At 48.7% G+C, this 25,509-nt stretch overlaps 1 protein-coding gene across 4 annotated transcripts; it reads left to right on the top strand.

Moving 5' to 3' along the window:
• LOC142121723 (E3 ubiquitin-protein ligase BRE1B-like) lies at positions 1–25,348 on the top strand. Of its 4 annotated transcripts, none has more exons than XM_075194199.1 (19): positions 1–216; positions 1,311–1,478; positions 3,440–3,596; positions 7,385–7,612; positions 8,664–8,782; positions 10,741–10,887; positions 13,119–13,193; positions 13,348–13,467; positions 13,547–13,726; positions 13,806–13,941; positions 14,020–14,141; positions 15,574–15,917; positions 16,479–16,596; positions 16,708–16,857; positions 19,822–20,034; positions 20,110–20,239; positions 20,622–20,758; positions 20,833–20,934; positions 24,983–25,348. In XM_075194199.1, exons 1-19 carry the CDS (start codon positions 85–87, stop codon positions 25,157–25,159), a joined length of 2,955 nt encoding a protein of 984 aa, XP_075050300.1. In that variant the 5' UTR covers positions 1–84; the 3' UTR covers positions 25,160–25,348. The 4 variants fall into 4 exon arrangements, with proteins under 4 accessions (XP_075050300.1, XP_075050298.1, XP_075050296.1 ...); XM_075194198.1 differs by having other exon boundaries at positions 2–216; positions 20,110–20,235; positions 20,618–20,758; XM_075194197.1 differs by having other exon boundaries at positions 14,020–14,132; positions 19,822–20,239.
• The last annotated feature ends 161 nt before the right edge of the window (positions 25,349–25,509 follow it).

Here is a 25,509-nt window from a genome sequence, read left to right as displayed (position 1 = left end):
CTTACACTGTATAGGTCTGAGAGTCGTATTTAATGCTACAGAGAGGTTGTCTGTCCGAAGAGTGATATCGTTTTCTAGACAGTTATGTCTGCTGCTGGGAGTAAGAGAGCATCAGGGGACGGGACTTCAGGTCCCCCAGAGAAGAAACCCAATCATGAGGAGAAGACCCCAACTACACTTATTGAGCCCATCCGCCTGGGAGGCATCTCTTCAACGGTTAGTGCAATCAGCATATATCAACCGATCTAGGCAGTAATGACATTAACACCTGGTATCCTCCTTCTATAGGGTGATAGAGACAGTGCTTACTATGTGACACTAAGATCTTCCCTACACAGGGTGATAGAGACAGTGCTTACTATGTGACACCAAGATCTTCACTACACAGGGTGATAGAGACAGTGCTTACTATGTGACACCAAGATCTTCACTACACAGGGTGATAGAGACAGTGCTTACTATGTGACACCAAGATCTTCACTACACAGGGTGATAGAGACAGTGCTTACTATGTGACACTAAGATCTTCCCTACACAGAGTGATAGAGACAGTGCTTACTATGTGACACTAAGATCTTCCCTACACATGGTGATAGAGACAGTGCTTACTATGTGACACCAAGGTCTTCCCTACACAGGGTGATAGAGACAGTGCTTACTATGTGACACCAAGGTCTCCCTCCCTACACAGGGTGATGGAGACAGTGCTTACTATGTGACACCAAGATCTTCCTCCCTACACAGGGTGATAGAGACAGTGCTTACTATGTGACACCAAGGTCTCCCTCCCTCCACAGGGTGATAGAGACAGTGCTTACTATGTGACACCAAGATCTCCTTCCCTACACAGGGTGATGGAGACAGTGCTTACTACTCCTTCCCTACACAGGGTGATGGAGACAGTGCTTACTATGTGACACCAAGATCTCCTTCCCTACACAGGGTGATAGAGACAGTGCTTACTATGTGACACCAAGGTCTCCCTCCCTCCACAGGGTGATAGAGACAGTGCTTACTATGTGACACCAAGGTCTCCTTCTCTACACAGGGTGATAGAGACAGTGCTTACTATGTGACACCAAGGTCTCCCTCCCTCCACAGGGTGATAGAGACAGTGCTTACTATGTGACACCAAGGTCTCCCTCCCTCCACAGGGTGATAGAGACAGTGCTTACTATGTGACACCAAGGTCTCCCTCCCTCCATAGGGGGATGGAAATTGCTCCGGAGCATTATTGAAACTATGTGTTAATTACGACACTGTGATTTAGCTCTCTATCTTCCTTTGACATTGATTCTTTTTTCCTGCAGGAGGAAATGGATATGAAGGTTTTGCAGTTTAAGAACAAGAAGCTGGCAGAGCGCCTTGAACAGCGACAGGGATTTGAAGATGAACTTAGAGAAAAGATAGAGAAATTGGAGAAAAGACAAGCCACGGATGATGCTACCCTTCTAATAGTCAACCGCTACTGGAGCCGGGTGAGTTCAATTAACAGAGATCAATGGGTAAACATTAAAGGAATTTTATAGAACATCATGCTTGGTGGTGTTGGTAAAGTAGTGTGTGTGTGGTTATTACTTGGTGGTGGTGGGAGAGTACAGAGTGTAAATGCTGAGGGATTGTGGGAAAAGGTCACGCTTATTCATTGTGGAAAAGCCTTTGATTGTTGAGACGGTTACATTGAGTTTATTTGGAACAGCCTTTGATTGTTGAGGAGGTCGCACTAAGTAGTGGTAAATGAACCTGTGATTGTTGAGAAGATCACATTGACTCTTGTTGGAAGAGCCTGTGATTGTTGAGGAAGTCGCACTGAGTCTTGGTGGAAGAGCCTTTGATTGTTGAGGAAGTCACACTAAGTCTTGGTGGAAGAGCCTTTGATTGTTGAGGAAGTCGCACTAAGTCTTGGTGGAAGAGCCTTTGATTGTTGAGGAAGTCGCACTAAGTCTTGGTGGAAGAGCCTTTGATTGTTGAGGAAGTCGCACTGAGTCTTGGTGGAAGAGCCTTTGATTGTTGAGGAAGTCGCACTGAGTCTTGGTGGAAGAGCCTGTGATTGTTGAGGAAGTTGCATTGAGTCTTGGTGGAAGAGCCTGTGATTGTTGAGGAAGTCGCATTGAGTCTTGGTGGAAGAGCCTTTGATTGTTGAGGAAGTCGCACTGAGTCTTGGTGGAAGAGCCTTTGATTGTTGAGGAAGTCGCACTGAGTCTTGGTGGAAGAGCCTGTGATTGTTGAGGAAGTTGCATTGAGTCTTGGTGGAAGAGCCTGTGATTGTTGAGGAAGTCGCACTAAGTCTTGGTTGAAGAGCCTGTGAATGTTGAGGAAGTCGCATTGAGTCTTGGTGGAAGAGCCTTTGATTGTTGAGGAAGTCGCACTAAGTCTTGGTGGAAGAGCCTTTGATTGTTGAGGAAGTCGCATTGAATCTTGTTGGAAGAGCCTTTGATTGTTGAGGAAGTCGCACTGAGTCTTGGTGGAAGAGCCTGTGATTGTTGAGGAAGTTGCATTGAGTCTTGGTGGAAGAGCCTGTGAATGTTGAGGAAGTCGCATTGAGTCTTGGTGGAAGAGCCTTTGATTGTTGAGGAAGTCGCATTGAGTCTTTGTTGAAGAGCCTGTGAATGTTAAGGAAGTCGCATTGAGTCTTGGTGGAAGAGCCTGTGATTGTTGAGGAAGTCGCATTGAGTCTTGGTGGAAGAGCCTGTGAATGTTGAGGAAGTTGCATTGAATCTTGGTGGAAGATCCTTTGATTGTTTAGGAAGTCGCATTGAGTCTTGGTGGAAGAGCCTGTGATTGTTGAGGAAGTTGCATTAAGTCTTGGTGGAAGAGCCTGTGATTGTTGAGGAAGTCGCATTGAGTCTTGGTGGAAGAGCCTGTGATTGTTGAGGAAGTCGCATTGAATCTTGGTGGAAGAGCCTTTGATTGTTGAGGAAGTCGCATTGAGTCTTGGTGGAAGAGCCTGTGATTGTTGAGGAAGTCGCATTAAGTCTTGGTGGAAGAGCCTGTGATTGTTGAGAAAGTCGCATTGAGTCTTGGTGGAAGAGCCTGTGAATGTTGAGGAAGTCGCATTGAGTCTTGGTGGAAGAGCCTGTGATTGTTGAGGAAGTCGCATTGAATCTTGGTGGAAGAGCCTTTGATTGTTGAGGAAGTCGCATTGAGTCTTGGTGGAAGAGCCTGTGATTGTTGAGGAAGTCGCATTGAGTCTTGGTGGAAGAGCCTGTGATTGTTGAGGAAGTCGCACTGAGTCTTGGTGGAGGAGCCTGTGATTGCTGTGTGGTCACTGACAGACAGGCTGGTAGTGTGTGTTAGTGGGAGGGGGGGCAAGTTTTTTGTGTGTGTGTGATGGGGAAACTGGCTATGTATTCTGCGTGTGATAGGAGAGCAGGCTGGTAGTGTGTGCGTTCAGCCTTATTCTCCGACATTCATACATTTTGTCCTTTCCCATGGACAGCTGGATGAGAATGTGCAGGTGTTGTTGAAGCGTTACGACAGTGAAGCAGCTTTCCAGAGCTATGTCCCCGATCCATCGCCAGAAGAGAAGGACAGTACCATAGAGGCAGAGACTGGAGTGAAGGGCCTGCCCCCATCAGAGGGGACTGATAGCAAAGGTAATAAAATGTGATGTTTCTGAACTAAACCAAGTACACATCATGATTACACAATAGTGAGTGTCATGTAAGTCAGATCCCTTCTGACACTGTCCTCAGGAAGCATTGAGGTTATTGTGGAAATATCTCTAGACATAGACGTTTCCCCGTGGAAATGTGGGCGTTTTAGCCGTGGTTCTGTTTTCATAGTGGTTAGCTACAATTTCATCTTTCATCTTTGCAGACTTTCTCCTCCCTCTACCTTTGCTTTTGAGGGTATATAGAGGTCTGTAATGGGGTTAAACTTCACCTAGAAGGCACGTAGACCGAAACCTCTTACTTCAAGTCTGGTCCTTTTCGTAGGTTGGTGCTGCATGGTTGTCCTAGGAGGTGGGTGGTGGCCAGTTTTGTATGTTGGTGCCGCAGGGTGGGCCTGGGCGGTCGTCCGTTTTCTAGGATGGTGCCGCAGGGTGGGCCTGTGCGGTCGTCCGGTTTATATGACGGTGCCGCAGGGTGGGCCTGTCCGGTCTTCCGTTTTATAGGATGGTTCCGCAGGGTGGGCCTGGGCAGTCGTCCGTTTTCTAGGATGGTGCCGCAGGGTGGGCTTGTGCGCTCGTCCGGTTTATTTGACGGTGCCGCAGGATGGGCCTGGGCGGTCGTCTGTTTTCTAGGATGGTGCCGCAGGGTGGGCTTGTGCGCTCGTCCGGTTTATTTGACGGTGCCGCAGGGTGGGCCTGGGGGTCGTCTGTTTTCTAGGATGGTGCCGCAGGGTGGGCCTGTGCGGTCGTCCGGTTTATTTGACGGTGCCGCAGGATGGGCCTGGGCGGTCGTCTGTTTTCTAGGATGGTGCCGCAGGGTGGGCCTGTGCGGTCGTCCGGTTTCTTTGACGGTGCCGCAGGATGGGCCTGGGCGGTCGTCTGTTTTCTAGGATGGTGCCGCAGGGTGGGCTTGTGCGCTCGTCCGGTTTATTTGACGGTGCCGCAGGGTGGGCCTGGGGGTCGTCTGTTTTCTAGGATGGTGCCGCAGGGTGGGCTTGTGCGCTCGTCCGGTTTCTTTGACGGTGCCGCAGGGTGGGCCTGGGCGGTCGTCTGTTTTCTAGGATGGTGCCGCAGGGTGGGCCTGGGCTGTGGGTGGTGGCCAGTTTGTATTTTGTCCATTCTTTTTATAAGAATAATTTGATGTTTAGCATTGTGGAATTATTTCTCTGGCTAAAAGTGCCTAGCATCAGGCTATTACTGAGCCAATCTTACTTTTTGTGGGAATGGTTAAGCTATTAGTGGAGGTTCTGTCTCCTGTGTGTGTTTCCTCCAATTGCTCTGGTTATAGGATTTAAGGATAAGTCAGAATATCCCTTTAACCTGTTTGAATTAATCAAACAATTGAGAGGTGGGGGCTCAGAAAAGTACTAATACTGAGTAAAGAAAGACGGCTGCTTCTATTGTAACTTTGCGGAGAGACCAACAAGGGTTAAACTGTCATTCCTACATAAGATTTCATTCTGGTCTTTCTGGTCTTTATTTTGTTTTGTTTTTTTGTTATGTTTTTACACATTTCATTTTGTATGAGTCCTTAATAACCAGTGCCACAGTGCTCTGCAGCGCCGTACATTAGAGAAAACAGGACATGCATGAAACAGGACATACAGGGTAGACAAAATAAATGCAGACATGAAAACAAAGTGTATGGGCGACCTGCTCAGTACAGAGAATACATTATAACTAGCAGAGGGCACAGCTGAAACAAGAGGAGCAAATGTCTACAGATTTGAAGACTGGGAGAGTCTGATTGGGTGTGGTAGGGCATTCCATAAGTGGGGAGCAGCACAGGAGAAGTCTCGTCAGAGGTTCAATTATCTATGTAAGAAAAATGTATTTGTGAACGGATGGGCTGACTCTGCCGACCCTTAGCTCTTACAAGGAGTCATTACTGCCCATCAAATGTCCTGGATTTAAGAGCGATCTACAGAGCACTTGTACAGGTCTCGGTTCTGGCCCGGAAAGCCCATGAAAGTCCAATCTGACAGTACAAAAGCGGTGGTCTACCTGAATCATCATGGGGGACACGCAGGGCCATGTCCGTGCAGGAGACGGCACAGATCATATCCTGGGTGGAACGCCATGTGGAGAACTGGAGTACCTCAGCTGCAACAAGGTCCATCCGGGAGAATGGTCCATTCACGTAGATGTATTGCTCAACTGGAACAGGGTTGGGGTCAGCCAGAGATAAATCTCATGACGTCTCATCTGAACTTCAAGGGTCCTCTTAGTTTTGCGCAAAATCCAGAGATCCGAAGGCTCACCTTAGGACACAGATGCGATGACCCTTGTAATACAAATACATGAAGGCTCTCCCAGACTAGAGAACAAATAACATTAACCTTATGGCCCCGGACTACAACACACACTCCCGTCTCTAGTTCCTGCACAATGATACATATGAAGCACACGTAGGGGAGTTACCGGTTTTCACTCTTCTGCCCACCTCGGGGGGGCTTATCACCAGCCGTTCCGTAGAGGAGGGACACCCATAAGGGCCCTCTGGACCTTACACGTCTGTTACAGTGTGTGTCACATCATATCTGTCTCTTTTAGGGACTTAAAGAAGTGTAATACACTCAGACACACAATTTGTGTGCATTGGTTTCAACACATTAGTTTAGTGTAAATTCTGATAAGATACACACGTCTATAAAGGCTAGAAGTTGTAGAATCAATGTAGACATTTATTTGTGGCACACACGAACTGCACAAAATAATATTTTTCTCTAATAATGAAATTTAAATAAAATGCTGCTAAAAAAAAGTATAATTTGCCTTGGAAGAAAACGAAGTAAAATTTAGACTGTGAGACAAAGTTATACCTGGTGAATAAACAGAATTTGTCTACAGTGAAAAACGCGTGGTCCTGATCATGTTCTAGCTGGTGGAAGGAGAAAGAGACAATTGGTGTGGTCATATGGGGAAAACGCGTGGTCCTGATCATGTTCTTAGCTGGTGGAAGGAGAAAGAGACAATTGGTGTGGTCATATGGGGAAAACGCGTGGTCCTGATCATGTTCTAGCTGGTGGAAGGAGAAAAAGAGACAATTGGTGTGGTCATATGGGGAAAACGCGTGGTCCTGATCATGTTCTTAGCTGGTGGAAGGAGAAAGAGACAGTTGGTGTGGTCATATGGGGAAAACGCGTGGTCCTGATCATGTTCTAGCTGGTGGAAGGAGAAAAAGAGACAATTGGTGTGGTCATATGGGGAAAACGCGTGGTCCTGATCATGTTCTAGCTGGTGGAAGGAGAAAAAGAGACAATTGGTGTGATATGGGGAAAACGCGTGGTCCTGAACAGGGTAATATTTACAACACTTTATTATGGTCCAGCTAATCAGACCAGATTTAGATTTGGCTTCCGTTGGATATTGCTAGATAAAGGACGAGTGGAGCAGCAATTAGGTAAAATGAGAAGCTGGATTCATGATTAAGAACAAAGCTTTGTTTTTGTACTATATCCAGGGAATTTATCCGCTCACCATTTTTGGGGTCAGGAAGGATATTTCCCCCAAGTGAGGTTACATCGGCGAGTGTCCCACTGAGGGCTTTGTGTTACCTTGTCATTAGTGTAATTAGAGTTTATGAAGGATTGAACTTCAGTATTACTAATTATATAACCATGATTGATCCCAGATTTCTATGTAATCAAAGTAACAAATATATAATTCCATTATGCCCTATTCTTCTCACAAAGTACAATATGATGTGTCCTCTGGGGGCGCTGTTGCACCTCCTGTCCTCATTCTCCTTATGTACTCTGTTTCCTGCAGACTCCCCTGAACCTCCCTCGGCTCCACCACCACCCGCTGTTTCTGGGGTTCTGCCCGAGTCCTCTCTAAACTTCCTGGCCACGTTGGCATGTAGTACCACGGAGGAGATCGAGCTGCAGCTGCAGGAGCGCATGGAGTTTAGTAAGCGGGCCGTGTCCTGTGTCGTGGAAACCTCAAACAAGCTTCACCGGAGGATGCAGGACCTGTGCGAGCGCATCCATAATGCTGGTGAGATGGGTTATGGGTAATTTATAATCAGAGAGGAGTGTACCTGTCTAATCTCCAGGCTTGGCCGCTTGCTGTAATGAGCCATTAAAGGTATCGCCTCTCTCTAGTTTACAGATATATTGTATGTGATGCATATAATAATGTATGTAATCCATCTGCCTTCTACGGGACAGTAATCCTATCAGCAGATTGTGGCCGTAATGCTCCCAGGATAAAGGAGGTCACTGACTCAATGGGGGGAATTCAATTGACTGTTACTCATGAAAGTAACGCAGCCCGTACACTATTAACGTTACTACGGTAATAGTGCGCGTTATTACTGCTAGTACAGTAATTTCAGCACTGGTTTTAGCTCACAGCTCTGAGAGCAACAAGCAGAAATCTGCGTTAAAATTCCCGTACTAACGGTAATAGTGCGCGGGCCGTGTTACTTTAATGAGTAACACATCGTAAATTGAATTCCCCTGCAAAAATATGAAGTTGAATTATTGTTTTAACAATGTCACGATGTTTCCTTCTACAATATCAAACATCTTCTCACTTCCTCAATGGCTTTCCCCTGCCGTACCGACCGTGTTCCTGTTTTACTCACTACTCCCCTCTACCTCCACTGTGCGTGTCCCCCCTCCTGCCTGTTCTGCTGGTCCCCCCCCTCTCCCCTTCCACCTGCGCTCTGTCAGTGCCCCCCCCCCCCCCTGCACCTGAGCTCTACCGCACCCCCCGCTTGTGCTCTGCCGGTCCTCCACCCCCCCTTCCCCCTGCGCTCTGACAGTCCTTCCCCCCCCCTTCCCCCTGCGCTCTGACGGTCCCACCCCCCTTCCGCCTGTGCTCTGCCAGTGCGCCCCCCCCCCTTCCACCACCACTGTGTGTATCCCCCCCTTCCACCTGCGCTGTGCCGCTGCCTCCCCCTGCACCTGAGCTCTGCCCCATCCCCCTCCCACCTGTGCTCTGCTTGTCCCCTTCCCCCCCCTCCCCTCCTGCCTGCGCTCTGACGGTCCCCCCCTCCAGCTCCATACATCTACCATCTAACTTTTTTTTTTCTGCCTGGCAGACTTTGATCAGCTGGATGAAACACTCCGGACTCTTAACAAGGATCTGATTAATGAGAACAACAGGCTGCAGGACTTGGCCACTGTACTACAGGAGAAGCACCATCGCATTGCTTTACAGGTGAATCTACACAACAACCTACAGTATACTGGAGGAGAGACCCTCAGAGCGGGTACAGTTCTATCTAGTTGTGTCTCCGTTTACCCTCCTAATAGCTTTGTGATGTCTGCAGCAGGGTGAGGTGGTAAACGTCAGCACATTATGTCTTATCACAGATAAGTACCGTTATGTTGCTGATGGCCGCTCTCAGCAGCTTTCCAAACTCAACAACATGAAGATATACAAATATGCTTTAAGCGCTCTATTCAGGAATAAAGTATATTCACATTGTGTGTGGTAATTATCATTTGTATTATAATAAATATCTCCTGCCCAGTGACGTCAGGATACAATAGGAACCTGGGGATTAACATTCCGGTTACAGACGTACTCCGAACCCCTTATTTATGGGAGTGAATCTCCTAACACCACATGATCTCATTTATTTGCTGGATTTGGATAAAACAACAAGCGGGGAGTTTACAACAAATAGGTAAAGTCACCCAACGAAACAAATCATATCCAGGTCTCCCTGAACTATACAAAGGCTGGACACCGTACGCCAGTTCATTTTTTGAACCTTACTACTGATCTGACTTTGAGAAACATTGTTCACAGTAGATATTTATTATAATATATATGATAGTTACACAAAATTTGAATATACCTTTTTCCTGAATAGAGTGCTGAAGGCATATTTGTATATCTAGATGCCGTATGTGTAGTCTGAAGGTCAGTTACTGAGGATCCTGCAGCCAATCTGGCAGAACCAGCCTGATGTAGGTGGTTGGCCTAGTCGTAGCTGTGCGCTCTGTTAGCCGCACTTGTCCATTGTTTCAGTGGAATCCTGAGGAACAGTCCTGTTCCGCTGAATGCACATGGTCAATGGCCTTTGGGTCCCGGCCGGGCTTCTGGCCTTTGACCGTGGTAAGTCTCTGGAAGAAGAGGGCTCTCTTCATTTTCTGGATATTATCGGCTGTGCGGACGTATGTTCATAGAACTCATGATGTGCGCACGTCGGAGTACCTCTTGATCCTCTATGATGGCCACCAGAGAGGTTGACTGGCACGTTAACGAACCATTGCTCTGGGCAGTACGGTGGGTCAGTGGTTAGCATTTCTGCCGCACAGCACTAGGGTCAGGAGTTCAATTCCTGACCATGGCCTTATCTGTGTGGCGTTTGTATGTTCTCAATGTGTTCGCGTGAGTTTCCTCCGGGTGCTCCGGTTTCCTCCCACACTCCAAAAACATACTGGTAGGTTAATTGGCTGCTATCATATTGACATATTGACATATTGTGTGTGTGTGTGTGTGTGTGTATGTATGTATGTATGTATGTATGTATGTATGTTCGGGAACTTAGACTGTAAGCTCCAATGGGGCAGGGACTGATGTGAGCTCTCTGTACAGCGCTGCAGAATTAGTGGTGCTATATAAATAAATGACGATGATGATTGCTGGGTGGATTACTTCAGTAATGCGTCAAGGCTACATCGATAATTATATTATTATATTACACCAGAGCCCTGGGCTGAGCAGTGGCATCCACGGTACTCTGTCCTCATGTTTACAGAGTTTTATAGGTTTAATGTGCTTCCAGTGATGCTAGTTTTGGACATAAGGTGATTTGCACCCTTAGAGGCAGCTCTGAACATATCCAAGCTCTTTTGGAACACCCCCAATTGCATGAAAAACAAAATAGGATTTTTATATTCCCTTTTGATCTCCTTTAATGTCCTGACAATATTGTTGTAGGAGGACAGTGTATTCCTCCCCTATGTTATATATATATATATATATATAATCTCTATATCTCCTGGCTGCGCCTCTATATATTCAAGGTCTCCAACATTCCCCGCAAAGGACTCGGAGACATGGATTAAAATAAGTATAATTCAGTTTTTTTTTTACTAACCTTGTTTATTCCAGTAGTACAGTGTTTTAGTGTATTATATTAACCTACTGTGAATCTGCAACAGCATCATGAACTGCAAGACAGAGTCATATCATCTGAAACAAAGGTGTCCGAGATGGAGCGGAGCATTGAAGATCTGCAGTGGGACATCGAGAAACTGCGCAAACACGAGCAGAAGCTCAATCGTCACCTAGCAGAGGCTCTAGAGCAGGTACATGTCTGTGTACTCGTCCCTCTCCTTGTATACCTATATCTGTGTACTCGTACCTCTCCTTGTATACCTATATCTGTGTACTCGTTCCTCTCCTTGTATACCTATGTCTGTGTACTCGTTCCTCTCCTTGTATACCTATATCTGTGTACTCGTACCTCTCCTTGTATACCTATATCTGTGTACTCGTACCTCTCCTTGTATACCTATATCTGTGTACTCGTACCTCTCCTTGTATACCTATATCTGTGTACTCGTACCTCTCCTTGTATACCTGTATCTGTGTACTCGTCCCTCTCCTTGTATACCTATATCTGTGTACTCGTACCTCTCCTCGTATACCTATATCTGTGTACTCGTACCTCTCCTCGTATACCTATATCTGTGTACTCGTACCTCTCCTCGTATACCTATATCTGTGTACTCGTACCTCTCCTCGTATACCTATATCTGTGTACTCGTCCCTCTCCTCGTATACCTATATCTGTGTACTCGTCCCTCTCCTTGTATACCTATATCTGTGTACTCGTCCCTCTCCTCGTATACCTATATCTGTGTACTCGTCCCTCTCCTCGTATACCTATATCTGTGTACTCGTCCCTCTCCTCGTATACCTATATCTGTGTACTCGTCCCTCTCCTCGTATACCTATATCTGTGTACTCGTACCTCTCCTTGTATACCTATATCTGTGTACTCGTACCTCTCCTTGTATACCTATATCTGTGTACTCGTACCTCTCCTTGTATACCTATATCTGTGTACTCGTACCTCTCCTTGTATACCTATATCTGTGTACTCGTCCCTCTCCTTGTATACCTATATCTGTGTACTCGTCCCTCTCCTTGTATACCCGTGTCTGTGTGCTCGTACCTCTCTCCTGGTATACCCGTGTCTGTGTGCTCGTACCTCTCTCCTTGTATACCCGTGTCTGTGTGCTCGTACCTCTCTCCTTGTATACCAGTGTCTGTGTACTCGTACCTCTCTCCTTGTATACCTATATCTGTGTGCTCGTACCTCTCTCCTTGTATACCAGTGTCTGTGTACTCGTACCTCTCCTTGTATACCAGTGTCTGTGTGCTCGTACCTCTCTCCTTGTATACCCGTGTCTGTGTACTCGTACCTCTCCTTGTATACCCGTGTCTGTGTACTCGTACCTCTCCTTGTATACCCGTGTCTGTGTACTCGTACCTCTCCTTGTATACCCGTGTCTGTGTACTCGTACCTCTCCTTGTATACACGTGTCTGTGTGCTCGTACCTCTCCTTGTATACACGTGTCTGTGTGCTCGTACCTCTCTCCTTGTATACCCGTGTCTGTGTACTCGTACCTCTCCTTGTATACCCGTGTCTGTGTACTCGTACCTCTCCTTGTATACCCGTGTCTGTGTACTCGTACCTCTCTCCTTGTATACCCGTGTCTGTGTGCTCGTACCTCTCTCCTTGTATACCCGTGTCTGTGTGCTCGTACCTCTCTCCTTGTATACCCGTGTCTGTGTACTCGTACCTCTCCTTGTATACCTATATCTGTGTACTCGTACCTCTCCTTGTATACCTATATCTGTGTGCTCGTACCTCTCTCCTTGTATACCCGTGTCTGTGTGCTCGTACCTCTCTCCTTGTATACCCGTGTCTGTGTGCTCGTACCTCTCTCCTTGTATACCCGTGTCTGTGTACTCGTACCTCTCCTTGTATACCCGTGTCTGTGTACTCGTACCTCTCTCCTTGTATACCCGTGTCTGTGTGCTCGTACCTCTCTCCTTGTATACCCGTGTCTGTGTGCTCGTACCTCTCTCCTTGTATACCCGTGTCTGTGTGCTCGTACCTCTCTCCTTGTATACCCGTGTCTGTGTGCTCGTACCTCTCTCCTTGTATACCCGTGTCTGTGTGCTCGTACCTCTCTCCTTGTATACCCGTGTCTGTGTGCTCGTACCTCTCTCCTTGTATACCTATATCTGTGTGCTCGTACCTCTCTCCTTGTATACCTATATCTGTGTACTCGTACCTCTCCTTGTATACCCGTGTCTGTGTACTCATACCTCTCCTTGTATACCTATATCTGTGTACTCGTACCTCTCTCCTTGTATACCAGTGTCTGTGTGCTCGTACCTCTCTCCTTGTATACCCGTGTCTGTGTACTTGTACCTCTCCTTGTATACCCGTGTCTGTGTACTCGTACCTCTCCTTGTATACCCGTGTCTCTCTACGGCACTCACATGCTTCTTCTTAAATAGCTGAATTCAGGATATCACATTTCGGGGAGTTCTGGAAGTTTCCAGGGAGGACAGACTACTCTGACTGTGCAGAAGGTAATGTACAACAGGCCTTGTTGACCTGCTTTGGCTTCAGTATTATATGGAGTTAATGGGTTCTCTCTCCAACCTTGCACCTTGTACTCCCTCCACGTTCTCACCTGTCACCCTGGAAGTAACAGTCACTTTGTCATTCTTTTCCTCTATACAGTTTGAGATGCTGAATGCTGAACTAGAGGAGAACCAAGAACTGGCCAATAACCGCATGTGTGAGCTGGAGAAGCTCCAGAATGAGCTACAGGCAGCAGTTCGACTCAAGGAGAAGTTAAAGGTACTTCAAGATTGTTGAGTGAGAGGTGAAAAACCGCAGGGGCCCAAACTAATGGTTTACTATGCTTGTCCTTGTCCAGTTGGATCTGCGGACCCTCCCTGAGGAGGCCGTGAGAGGTACACAAGACTTCCGCTGTCTGCAGTCTCAGTTTTCACTCTTGTATAATGAATCCTTGCAAGTGAAAACACAACTGGACGAGGCCCGAGCTCTTCTCCTCAACACTAAGAACAGTCACCTGAGACAGATCGAGCGCATGGAGGTTTGTTGTTTAAAGGGATACTTGAGGGGTTCTGTGATTGTCCTTACCATGAGAACTTACGTGTTCTTTGTCTACCCAGAGTGAAGAGTTGTCTGTTCAGAAGAAACTGCGGACTGAGGTGATTCAGTTGGAGGACACTCTGGCCCAGGTGCGCAAGGAGTATGAAATGCTGAGGATCGAGTTTGAACAGAATCTGGCTGCCAATGAACAAGCAGGTAAATTAGTGAAACCAAGGCTTGGAAAAGCTAATGGTGGCTTACCGGTGGCAATAACACATTGCCCCTATCTTTTAGGTCCCATTAATCGTGAGATGCGTCATTTGATTGGAAGTCTACAGAATCACAACCACCAACTGAAGGGAGATGTTCAGCGATACAAGCGCAAGGTTCGAGATGCTCAAGGAGAGGTGAGCAAGGTGAGGGGCAGGATGGGCTTACTCTGCCACCCTGTCAGTTAGAAGTATGTTTGGTATTTTGCCATCAGTCAGTAACCTGTTGACATTGGCGACTCCTGCTGGGCCCCTAGCCTGATACCGACTGTAAGGGTCAGCTGCACCCCAGTGCGGTGCCCCGGTTATGGAATGGACTCGCTGTTCTCCACCAGACTCCTTCACCTGGAACAACTTGCGTTCCTCGGTAGTATGTGTAGCTGCTTACTCTGGCTAATTCTTCCTGACAGAATACGTTGGATCAGGACTGCTGGGTAGCAGACGGAGCGCTGAGGCAGGATGTTGAGCGCAATGCAGGACAGTCTGGGGATGGACTAGAGTATTAGGTCTATAAAATGAAGTTCACAAGAACAAAGCAGGATCTCTCGGAGTAGTGATGCCCATATTCTCTTAATAGAGCCGTTGCACACCTTGAGGAATAGTGGTGGTACATTTTACCTTGGTTCTTATACAGCTTCCACACAACTTGCTGGGGTGCTAAACCAGCCCCCTGTCCACTTAATCAATCCAGGCTGATCCCAAGATCTGTCACGAAGATCAGCTTGGACCATGGTTTTACTTTTACTTCAGTGGCAGAGTGGAGTGTTCTCTCTCGCCCCGGTCTCGGATAGGAGGTTTTACTATTGAGTCTCACGCCAAATCGAATTTCCAGTACTCCTTACCTCTGGGTGCTGCTGTGGTGCTTGTTGGAACACCGGACAGTTTATTCCCTCCATCGTAGTGACTGGAGAAAAGCTGAGACCCGAGGGATGGACAAGAGACCGGGGTTGTGGAAGAATAGTGGCTAAATAGTTAGAAGAGGGACCAGGGGGGTTAGAAGAGGGACCAGGGGGGTTAGAAGAGGGACCAGGGGGGTTAGAAGAGGGACCAGGGGGGATATATGAGGGACCAGGGGGGTTAGATGAGGGACCAGGTTGACACCAGCTAAAGAGACTGGGGGGGATAGATAGATGAGAAGCAAGGGGGAATATATACGAGAGACGGGTGACACCAGCTGAGTTCCGTACGGTGGCCCGTTCTGTCTACGTATTGATTGAGCGCATTTGTTCCGCACCATTATGCTGCATTATCTGCTGTCCTTGTCGTTACACATTCTTGCGCACATTCGAGGCTTCTCTTCCGCCTGCTGTCAGCAGGAATTGGGTATTTCTGTGGGGCCACTACTTACAGATCGGTCAGACTGCCACAGGATCGCCCTTTCATATACCCTCACTAAGTTTTATAGTGTCACATTTTGTCATGCCACCTAGTTGTTGCCGGTAACTGAAATCACAGGCTCCAACAGAAGGTATTCAGCAAGTGAAAATGTTTCCTATTTTGTAATGCTGTTGACTTTTGGTGCAAAGAGACGGGTCAGAGAGTATACCTTACCCTCTTCTGCCTCTTCCTTTCTCTGTAGATGCGTTTACAGGTGGGGGCTCCCCCATGCCCAGCACCCGGACTTTCCAGTGCTGAGGTGACCACCCCCGTTGTGAAAGAAGAAGAGACAGACGTCAAGAGAGAACCGCCTGGCGTCGTGACACGTGAGCCAGAGACTCCTACTACTCCCGAAGTGAAGAAAGAGGAAGAGGAACAGAGAAAGGAGCCGGAGCGCAGTAAAACGCGTGAACGGGAAGTGGAGAGGGAGCGAGAGAAAGAACGTGATAGAGACAAGGAACGAGAGCGGGAGAGAGACAAGCAGAAGACGGATGAGAGTAAAAGGAAGGATTCCGACATCTTGAAACAGCTGAGAGCAGAACTCAAGTAAGACTCACCTTGTGATATTGGGTTCCTCTTCCTCACCACCTCCTTATTACCCGTTGTCACACTTAACCACTAGCCCATTGCCTACCCCTTTCCACTTATCTTGTGCCTCCCTGCCCCTGCCCCGCTTATCTTGTGCCTCCCTGCCCCTCCCCCGCTTATCTTGTGCCTCGCTGCCTCTCCCCCGCTTATCTTGTGCCTCGCTGCCCCTCCCCCGCTTATCTTGTGCCTCGCTGCCCCTCCCCCGCTTATCTTGTGCCTCGCTGCCCCTCCCCCACTTATCTTGTGCCTCGCTGCCCCTCCCCCACTTATCTTGTGCCTCGCTGCCCCTCCCCCGCTTATCTTGTGCCTCGCTGCCCCTCCCCCGCTTATCTTGTGCCTCGCTGCCCCTCCCCCGCTTATCTTGTGCCTCGCTGCCCCTCCCCCGCTTATCTTGTGCCTCGCTGCCCCTCCCCCGCTTATCTTCACCACCTTCCCTTTACCCGCTTTCTCCATCACTACCAAATCCGGACTCCCTCCATTACAGTTCTCTATCTTTCCTTCTTGTCCTTTATCCTACAGGAAGGCCCAGGAAAGCCAGAAGGAGATGAAACTGCTGCTTGATATGTACAAATCTGCCCCAAAGGAGCAGAGAGACAAAGTACAACTAATGGCGGCTGAGAGAAAGACCAAAGCCGAGGTGCGTCTGCAGCGCCTCCTACTGGTGTCTTGCACTACACTCTGTATATTACACTGCACACTTTCTATCAGGTGGGGGAACGTCTCTCACGCTACACTCTGTTATTGCCAGGTGGAGGAGCTTCGGGTACGAGTGCAGGCCCTTGAAGAAAAGGATCGAAGAGAGAGGAAGAAACTGGCTGATGAGGAAGCTTTACGGAAGATCAAACTTGCTGAGGAACAGATTGAACACTTACAGAGGAAACTAAGCGCTACCAAACAGGTGAGTGAGATGATTGTGGATTTGAACAAGACTAGAACATGAGGATTCATCTCATTACCAGAATACTCTCTGGGCCTGAGTCATTAAGGAGAGTGAACCATAACAAAGGAGTAACTTTTCACCTGGGCAAAACCATGTTGCATTGGAGGGGAGGTAAATTTAAAATGTGAGAACAGATTTATAGTTGGGGTAGGACATGTCCTAGATCAACTTAAAATTTCAGTGTAAACCTAAATCTATCAAGTATTTGTGGTACATGAAAAAGGTGCCAGTATTTACCTTATGTTTGTCCAGCAGTTACCTTACTCCTTTTTTTGCTTTACGCCCCTTGATGATGATGATTATAATCCACACTCTGTGTGGGGATTACAGCTGCTCCCTGTAGCGCTGAGGTGCAGTGACTGTAGGGTGTATAACACTGTGAGAGGCGACTGTAGGGTGTATAACAGTATGAGAGGTGACTGTAGGGTGTATAACACTGTGAGAGGCGACTGTAGGGTGTATAACAGTATGAGAGGTGACTGTAGGGTGTATAACAGTGTGAGAGGAGACTGTAGGGTGTATAACAGTGTGAGAGGCGACTGTAGGGTGTATAACAGTGTGAGAGGCGACTGTAGGGTGTATAACAGTATGAGAGGGGACTGTAGGGTGTATAACAGTATGAGAGGGGACTGTAGGGTGTATAACAGTGTGAGAGGAGACTGTAGGGTGTATAACAGTGTGAGAGGAGACTGTAGGGTGTATAACAGTGGGAGAGGAGACTGTAGGGTGTATAACAGTGTGAGAGGTGACTGTAGGGTGTATAACAGTATGAGAGGGGACTGTAGGGTGTATAACAGTATGAGAGGGGACTGTAGGGTGTATAACAGTGTGAGAGGCGACTGTAGGGTGTATAACAGTATGAGAGGCGACTGTAGGGTGTATAACAGTATGAGAGGGGACTGTAGGGTGTATAACAGTATGAGAGGGGACTGTAGGGTGTATAACAGTGTGAGAGGGACTGTAGGTTGTATAACAGTGTGAGAGGTGACTGTAGGGTGTATAACAGTATGAGAGGAGACTGTAGGGTGTATAACAGTGTGAGAGGTGACAGTAGGGTGTATAACAGTGTGAGAGGTGACTGTAGGGTGTGTAACAGTGTGAGAGGCGACTGTAGGGTGTATAACACTGTGAGAGGCGACTGTAGGGTGTATAACAGTGTGAGAGGTGACTGTAGGGTGTATAACAGTGTGAGAGGTGACTGTAGGGTGTATAACAGTGTGAGAGGTGACAGTAGGGTGTATAACAGTGTGAGAGGTGACAGTAGGGTGTATAACAGTGTGAGAGGCGACTGTAGGGTGTATAACAGTGTGAGAGGCGACTGTAGGGTGTATAACAGTGTGAGAGGTGACAGTAGGGTGTATAACAGTGTGAGAGGTGACTGTAGGGTGTATAACAGTGTGAGAGGTGACAGTAGGGTGTATAACAGTGTGAGAGGTGACAGTAGGGTGTATAACAGTGTGAGAGGTGACTGTAGGGTGTATAACAGTGTGAGAGGTGACTGTAGGGTGTATAACAGTATGAGAGGAGACTGTAGGGTGTATAACAGTGTGAGAGGGGACTGTAGGGTGTATAACAGTGTGAGAGGTGACTGTAGGGTGTATAACAGTATGAGAGGTGACTGTAGGTTGTATAACAGTGTGAGAGGTGACTGTAGGGTGTATAACAGTGTGAGAGGTGACTGTAGGGTGTATAACAGTGTGAGAGGTGACTGTAGGGTGTATAACAGTGTGAGAGGTGACAGTAGGGTGTATAACAGTGTGAGAGGTGACTGTAGGGTGTATAACAGTATGAGAGGTGACTGTAGGGTGTATAACAGTGTGAGAGGTGACAGTAGGGTGTATAACAGTGTGAGAGGGGACTGTAGGGTGTATAACAGTGTGAGAGGGGACTGTAGGGTGTATAACAGTGTGAGATGAGACTGTAGGGTGTATAACAGTGTGAGAGGTGACAGTAGGGTGTATAACAGTATGAGAGGTGACTGTAGGGTGTATAACAGTGTGAGAGGAGACTGTAGGGTGTATAACAGTGTGAGTGGTGACTGTAGGGTGTATAACAGTGTGAGAGGTGACTGTAGGGTGTATAACAGTGTGAGAGGTGACTGTAGGGTGTATAACAGTGTGAGAGGTGACTGTAGGGTGTATAACAGTGTGAGAGGAGACTGTAGGTTGTATAACAGTGTGAGAGGAGACTGTAGGGTGTATAACAGTGTGAGAGGAGACTGTAGGGTGTATAACAGTGTGAGAGGGGACTGTAGGGTGTATAACACTGTGAGAGGCGACTGTAGGGTGTATAACACTGTGAGAGGCGACTGTAGGGTGTATAACAGTGTGAGAGGCGACTGTAGGGTGTATAACAGTGTGAGAGGTGACTGTAGGGTGTATAACAGTGTGAGAGGTGACTGTAGGGTGTATAACACTGTGAGAGGTGACTGTAGGGTGTATAACAGTGTGAGAGGTGACTGTAGGGTGTATAACAGTGTGAGAGGTGACTGTAGGGTGTATAACAGTGTGAGAGGTGACTGTAGGGTGTATAACAGTGTGAGAGGAGACTGTAGGTTGTATAACAGTGTGAGAGGAGACTGTAGGGTGTATAACAGTGTGAGAGGAGACTGTAGGGTGTATAACAGTGTGAGAGGTGACTGTAGGGTGTATAACAGTGTGAGAGGTGCAGTGACTGTAGGGTGTATAACAGTGTGAGAGGTGCAGTGACTGTAGGGTGTATAACAGTGTGAGAGGAGACTGTAGGGTGTATAACAGTGTGAGAGGTGACTGTAGGGTGTATAACAGTGTGAGAGGGGACTGTAGGGTGTATAACAGTGTGAGAGGGGACTGTAGGGTGTATAACAGTGAGAGGTGACTGTAGGGTGTAACGTCTTGTACAGCATAGTAACTGTGTTGTGCGGTTTGTGTTCTTGGCGCGCAGGAAGAAGAGGCTCTGCTATCGGAGATGGACGTGACAGGACAGGCATTTGAGGATATGCAGGAACAGAACATTCGCCTGATGCAGCAATTGCGAGAAAAAGACGATGCAAATTTCAAGCTGATGTCCGAGCGGATAAAATCCAACCAAATCCACAAACTGCTGAGAGAGGAGAAGGAGGAGCTGGCGGATCAGGTGCAGGGGCTGAAGACGCAGGTAACCCTCGCTGACCATCTAATGACACATGTTTATGTATGTGTGACGCCATGTGACGTGCCGTCTCTCCTGCAGGTGGACGCTCAGCTCTTACAGGTGCAGAAGTTGGAGGAGAGAGAGCGCGTTCTGCACACTTCACTGGCTTCCATAGAGAAGGAGCTGACACTCAGGACGCAGGCGCTAGAGATACAGAAGAGAAAGGCGAGTGACAGATCACAGGGTATTCACACATGAGTGGGGCGCCTGGAGCCCCTCATGTTTCTGGGTGGAGTGTAGCTGCTGCTGGTTACCCTGGCTGGATACTTCTTAGCGCTTACGTTGGCTCTGGCTGGCTGGGTAACAGGCAGAGCGCTGAGGATGGATTAGAGTGTTATCTGGGTAGGTCACAGGAGAGGAACAGGAAGATGTCTACTGCTCAGTATCTCTCCTGTTACATGCACCACAACTGGAAGGTGCCTATATTGTACAGTGTCCATGCACCAGCCTCCCCCATCGCACAACATTATCTCCGCCAGCCTGAGATTGAGTAGTTTGCAGGGAAGGTTGCAGTTATCTTCTAAGCTGTTGCTATATTTTCTCATAGGCAGTGGAAGCGGCTCAGCTTTCAGAAGACCTTAAAGTTCAGCTAGAACACATTGTGAGCACTCTGCGAGACACTCAGAGCTTTGTGTGTGACAACCGTACTGCCAAGGAAAAGGAATCATTCAGCCTAAAGAGAGCGCAGGTATCGGCATACATGTGGATGTCCCTCTCCACCTCCACCAGCCACCTCCCGCTAACACTCTTGTCTTTATACAGGAAGAGATCTCAAGGTTGCGCAGAAAGCTAGAAAAACAGAAGAAGATGGAAGTTTATGCAGATGCTGACCAAATCCTGCAGGAAGAGATTAAAGAATATAGGGTAAGATGTGAGGAACATGGGCTACAGCACACGAGTCACAGGCTATTGTGGTTAGGTGAAAGGAAAAACATATGGGGGGCCTGGACAAGAGATCAAGGTTGAAGGACAATGAGAAAGGGACACAGGGGCACGATGATCAGGGTGAGAGAAGAGTGAGGTGGTGATAGAGATTAGAGGAGAATGAGATGAAGACATAGTGGTCGGGGTGAGAGGAGAATTAGATGGTGACACGATGGTCGGGTGAGAGGACACTGAGATGGTGACACAGTGATCAAGATAAGAAGAGAATGAGATGAAGGGACGGTGGTCGGGGTGAGAGGAGAATGAGGTAGTGACACGGTGGTCGGGGTGAGAGGAGAATGAGGTAGTGACACGGTGGTCGGGATGAGAGGAGAATGAGATGAAGGGACGGTGGTCGGGGTGAGAGGAGAATGAGGTAGTGACACAGTGGTCGTGGTGAGAGGAGAATGAGGTAGTGACACGGTGGTCGGGGTGAGAGGAGAATGAGGTAGTGACACGGTGGTCGGGATGAGAGGAGAATGAGATGAAGGGACGGTGGTCGGGGTGAGAGGAGAATGAGGTAGTGACACAGTGGTCGTGGTGAGAGGAGAATGAGATGGAGACACTGTGATCGGGATGAGAGGAGAATGAGATGGAGACACATTGGTCGGGGTGAGAGGAGAATGAGATGGTGACACGATAGTCGGGATGAGAGGAGAATGAGGTAGTGACATGGTGGTCGGGGTGAGAGGAGAATGAGGTAGTGACACAGTGGTTGGGGTGAGAGGACACTGAGATGGTGACACGGTGGTCGGGATGAGAGGAGAATGAGGTAGTGACACGGTGGTCGGGGTGAGAGGAGAATGAGGTAGTGACACAGTGGTCGGGTGAGAGGAGAATTAAATGGAGACACAGTGGTTGGGATGAGAGGAGAATGAGATGGTGACACGATGGTCGGGTAAGAGGACACTGAGATGGTGACATGGTGGTTGGGGTGAGAGAAGAATGAGGTAGTGACACAGTGGTCGGGATGAGAGGAGAATGAGATGGTGGTTGGGGTGAGAGGAGAATGAGGTAGTGACACGGTGGTCGGGGTGAGAGGAGAATGAGATGGAGACACAGTGGTCGGGATGAGAGGAGAATGAGGTAGTGACACGGTGGTTGGGATGAGAGGAGAATGAGATGGAGACACATTGGTCGGGGTGAGAGGACACCGAGATGGTGACATGGTGGTTGGGATGAGAGGACACCGAGATGGTGACACGGTGGTCGGGATGAGAGGAGAATGAGGTAGTGACATGGTGGTCGGGATGAGAGGAGAATGAGGTAGTGACACGGTGGTCGGGGTGAGAGGAGAATGAGGTAGTGACACAGTGGTCGGGGTGAGAGGAGAATGAGGTAGTGACACAGTGGTCGGGTGAGGAGAATTAAATGGAGACACAGTGGTTGGGATGAGAGGAGAATGAGATGGTGACACGATGGTCGGGTAAGAGGACACTGAGATGGTGGCACGGTGGTTGGGGTGAGAGAAGAATGAGGTAGTGACACAGTGGTCGGGGTGAGAGGAGAGTGAGATGGTGGTTGGGGTGAGAGGAGAATGAGGTAGTGACACGGTGGTCGGGGTGAGAGGAGAATGAGATGGTGACATGGTGGTTGGGGTGAGAGGAGAATAAGGTAGTGACACGGTGGTCGGGATGAGAGGAGAATGAGGTAGTGACACGGTGGTCGGGGTGAGAGGAGAATGAGGTAGTGACACGGTGGTCGGGATGAGAGGAGAATGAGGTAGTGACACGGTGGTCGGGATGAGAGGAGAATGAGATGGTGACATGGTGGTTGGGGTGAGAGGAGAATGAGGTAGTGACACGGTGGTCGGGGTGAGAGGAGAATGAGGTAGTGACACGGTGGTCGGGATGAGAGGAGAATGAGGTAGTGACACGGTGGTCGGGGTGAGAGGAGAATGAGGTAGTGACACGGTGGTCGGGGTGAGAGGAGAATGAGGTAGTGACACGGTGGTCGGGGTGAGAGGAGAATGAGTTAGTGACACAGTGGTCGGGGTGAGAGGAGAATGAGATGGTGACACGGTGGTCGGGGTGAGAGGAGAATGAGGTAGTGACACGGTGGTCGGGATGAGAGGAGAATGAGATGGTGACATGGTGGTCGGGATGAGAGGAGAATGAGGTAGTGACACGGTGGTCGGGGTGAGAGGAGAATGAGGTAGTGACACGGTGGTCGGGATGAGAGGAGAATGAGGTAGTGACACGGTGGTCGGGGTGAGAGGAGAATGAGGTAGTGACACGGTGGTCGGGGTGAGAGGAGAATGAGGTAGTGACACGGTGGTCGGGGTGAGAGGAGAATGAGTTAGTGACACAGTGGTCGGGGTGAGAGGAGAATGAGATGGTGACACGGTGGTCGGGGTGAGAGGAGAATGAGGTAGTGACACATTGGTCGGGGTGAGAGGACACCGAGATGGTGACACGGTGGTCGGGATGAGAGGAGAATGAGGTAGTGACATGGTGGTCGGGATGAGAGGAGAATGAGGTAGTGACACAGTGGTCGGGTGAGGAGAATTAAATGGAGACACAGTGGTCGGGTGAGAATTAAATGGAGACACAGTGGTTGGGATGAGAGGAGAATGAGATGGTGACACGATGGTCGGGTAAGAGGACACTGAGATGGTGACATGGTGGTCGGGGTGAGAGGAGAATGAGGTAGTGACACAGTGGTCGGGGTGAGAGGAGAATGAGATGGTGGCACGGTGGTTGGGGTGAGAGGAGAATGAGGTAGTGACACAGTGGTCGGGGTGAGAGGAGAATGAGATGGTGACACGGTGGTCGGGATGAGAGGAGAATGAGGTAGTGACACGGTGGTCGGGGTGAGAGGAGAATGAGGTAGTGACACAGTGGTCGGGGTGAGAGGAGAATGAGATGGTGGTCGGGGTGAGAGGAGAATGAGGTAGTGACACGGTGGTCGGGGTGAGAGGAGAATGAGATGGTGACATGGTGGTTGGGGTGAGAGGAGAATGAGGTAGTGACACGGTGGTCGGGATGAGAGGAGAATGAGATGGTGACATGGTGGTTGGGGTGAGAGGAGAATGAGGTAGTGACACGGTGGTCGGGATGAGAGGAGAATGAGGTAGTGACACGGTGGTCGGGGTGAGAGGAGAATGAGGTAGTGACACAGTGGTCGGGGTGAGAGGAGAATGAGGTAGTGACACGGTGGTCGGGGTGAGAGGAGAATGAGGTAGTGACACGGTGGTCGGGGTGAGAGGAGAATGAGTTAGTGACACAGTGGTCGGGGTGAGAGGAGAATGAGATGGTGACACGGTGGTTGGGGTGAGAGGAGAATGAGGTAGTGACACAGTGGTCGGGATGAGAGGAGAATGAGGTAGTGACACGGTGGTCGGGATGAGAGGAGAATGAGGTAGTGACACGGTGGTCGGGATGAGAGGAGAATGAGGTAGTGACACGGTGGTCGGGGTGAGAGGAGAATGAGGTAGTGACACGGTGGTCGGGGTGAGAGGAGAATGAGGTAGTGACACGGTGGTCGGGGTGAGAGGAGAATGAGGTAGTGGCACGGTGGTCGGGGTGAGAGGAGAATGAGATGGTGGTTGGGGTGAGAGGAGAATGAGGTAGTGACACGGTGGTTGGGGTGAGAGGAGAATGAGGTAGTGACACGGTGGTCGGGGTGAGAGGAGAATGAGGTAGTTACACGGTGGTCGGGGTGAGAGGAGAATGAGGTAGTGACACGGTGGTCGGGGTGAGAGGAGAATGAGATGGTGGTTGGGGTGAGAGGAGAATGAGGTAGTGACACGGTGGTCGGGATGAGAGGAGAATGAGGTAGTGACACGGTGGTCGGGGTGAGAGGAGAATGAGATGGTGACACAGTGATAAGGGAAAGAATATGGTGTTATTTTGGAAGTATCTGGACCAGCACTAATGGCATGTACAGTACATTATGATTTATATTGTAACAGTCTGTTTCTCTGTGATTACTGCTTGTGGAACATGACCCGCAGATACTGAGCTGTCTAAATATACTTTCCATGTAGGCCCGTCTCACCTGTCCGTGTTGCAACACCCGCAAGAAGGATGCTGTTCTCACCAAGTGTTTTCATGTCTTCTGCTTTGAGTGCGTGAAGACCCGATATGACTCCAGGCAACGTAAATGTCCCAAGTGCAACGCAGCTTTTGGAGCACACGACTTCCATCGGATTTATATCAACTAGTGGTTGGGACCACAACATGGACAGGACTGGTGACCCTTCGTGTAGTAGTCCATAAACTACAGAGATAGGAGAGAGTTGGCTGCTCTCTGAGGGTCTGGACCATAATAGCCATGTGACGGGGAGGTGGGTTTTGTCTGTTCAGAGTGGACAATAAAGAGACCAACAGGATCAACATGTCTGATCCACATGCCGTGTGTCATGCGTGACTCGCATTGCATACAAGTTCTATAAAACCCAGGTGTGTACATATAGAGGTATGTTATAGTTGTTCTGAATGATAGACTTGGCTGTATAGCACATGAAAGGATCCAGCACATGAAGATGAAAAGATTTCCACTCTTCATTCACCG

This window comes from Mixophyes fleayi, unplaced genomic scaffold (genome assembly GCF_038048845.1).
Source record: "Mixophyes fleayi isolate aMixFle1 unplaced genomic scaffold, aMixFle1.hap1 Scaffold_2132, whole genome shotgun sequence".
In the NCBI taxonomy this organism is placed as follows: Eukaryota; Metazoa; Chordata; class Amphibia; order Anura; family Limnodynastidae; genus Mixophyes; species Mixophyes fleayi.
The sequence above is the reverse complement of the archived record's forward strand: the minus strand, read 5'-3'. Positions and strand labels throughout refer to the sequence as shown.

What these genes read in the sequence shown, in the direction of transcription:
- LOC142121723 (XM_075194195.1), top strand. Translation starts at nt 85, where the DNA reads ATGTCTGCTGCTGGGAGTAAGAGAGCATCAGGGGACGGGACTTCAGGT. An exon ending in GGCTGCCAATGAACAAGCAG is followed by an intron (nt 13,942 to 14,019) that starts GTAAATTAGTGA and finishes CCTATCTTTTAG; the next exon opens with GTCCCATTAATCGTGAGATG. An exon ending in GATACAGAAGAGAAAGGCGA is followed by an intron (nt 20,240 to 20,621) that starts GTGACAGATCAC and finishes TCTCATAGGCAG; the next exon opens with TGGAAGCGGCTCAGCTTTCA.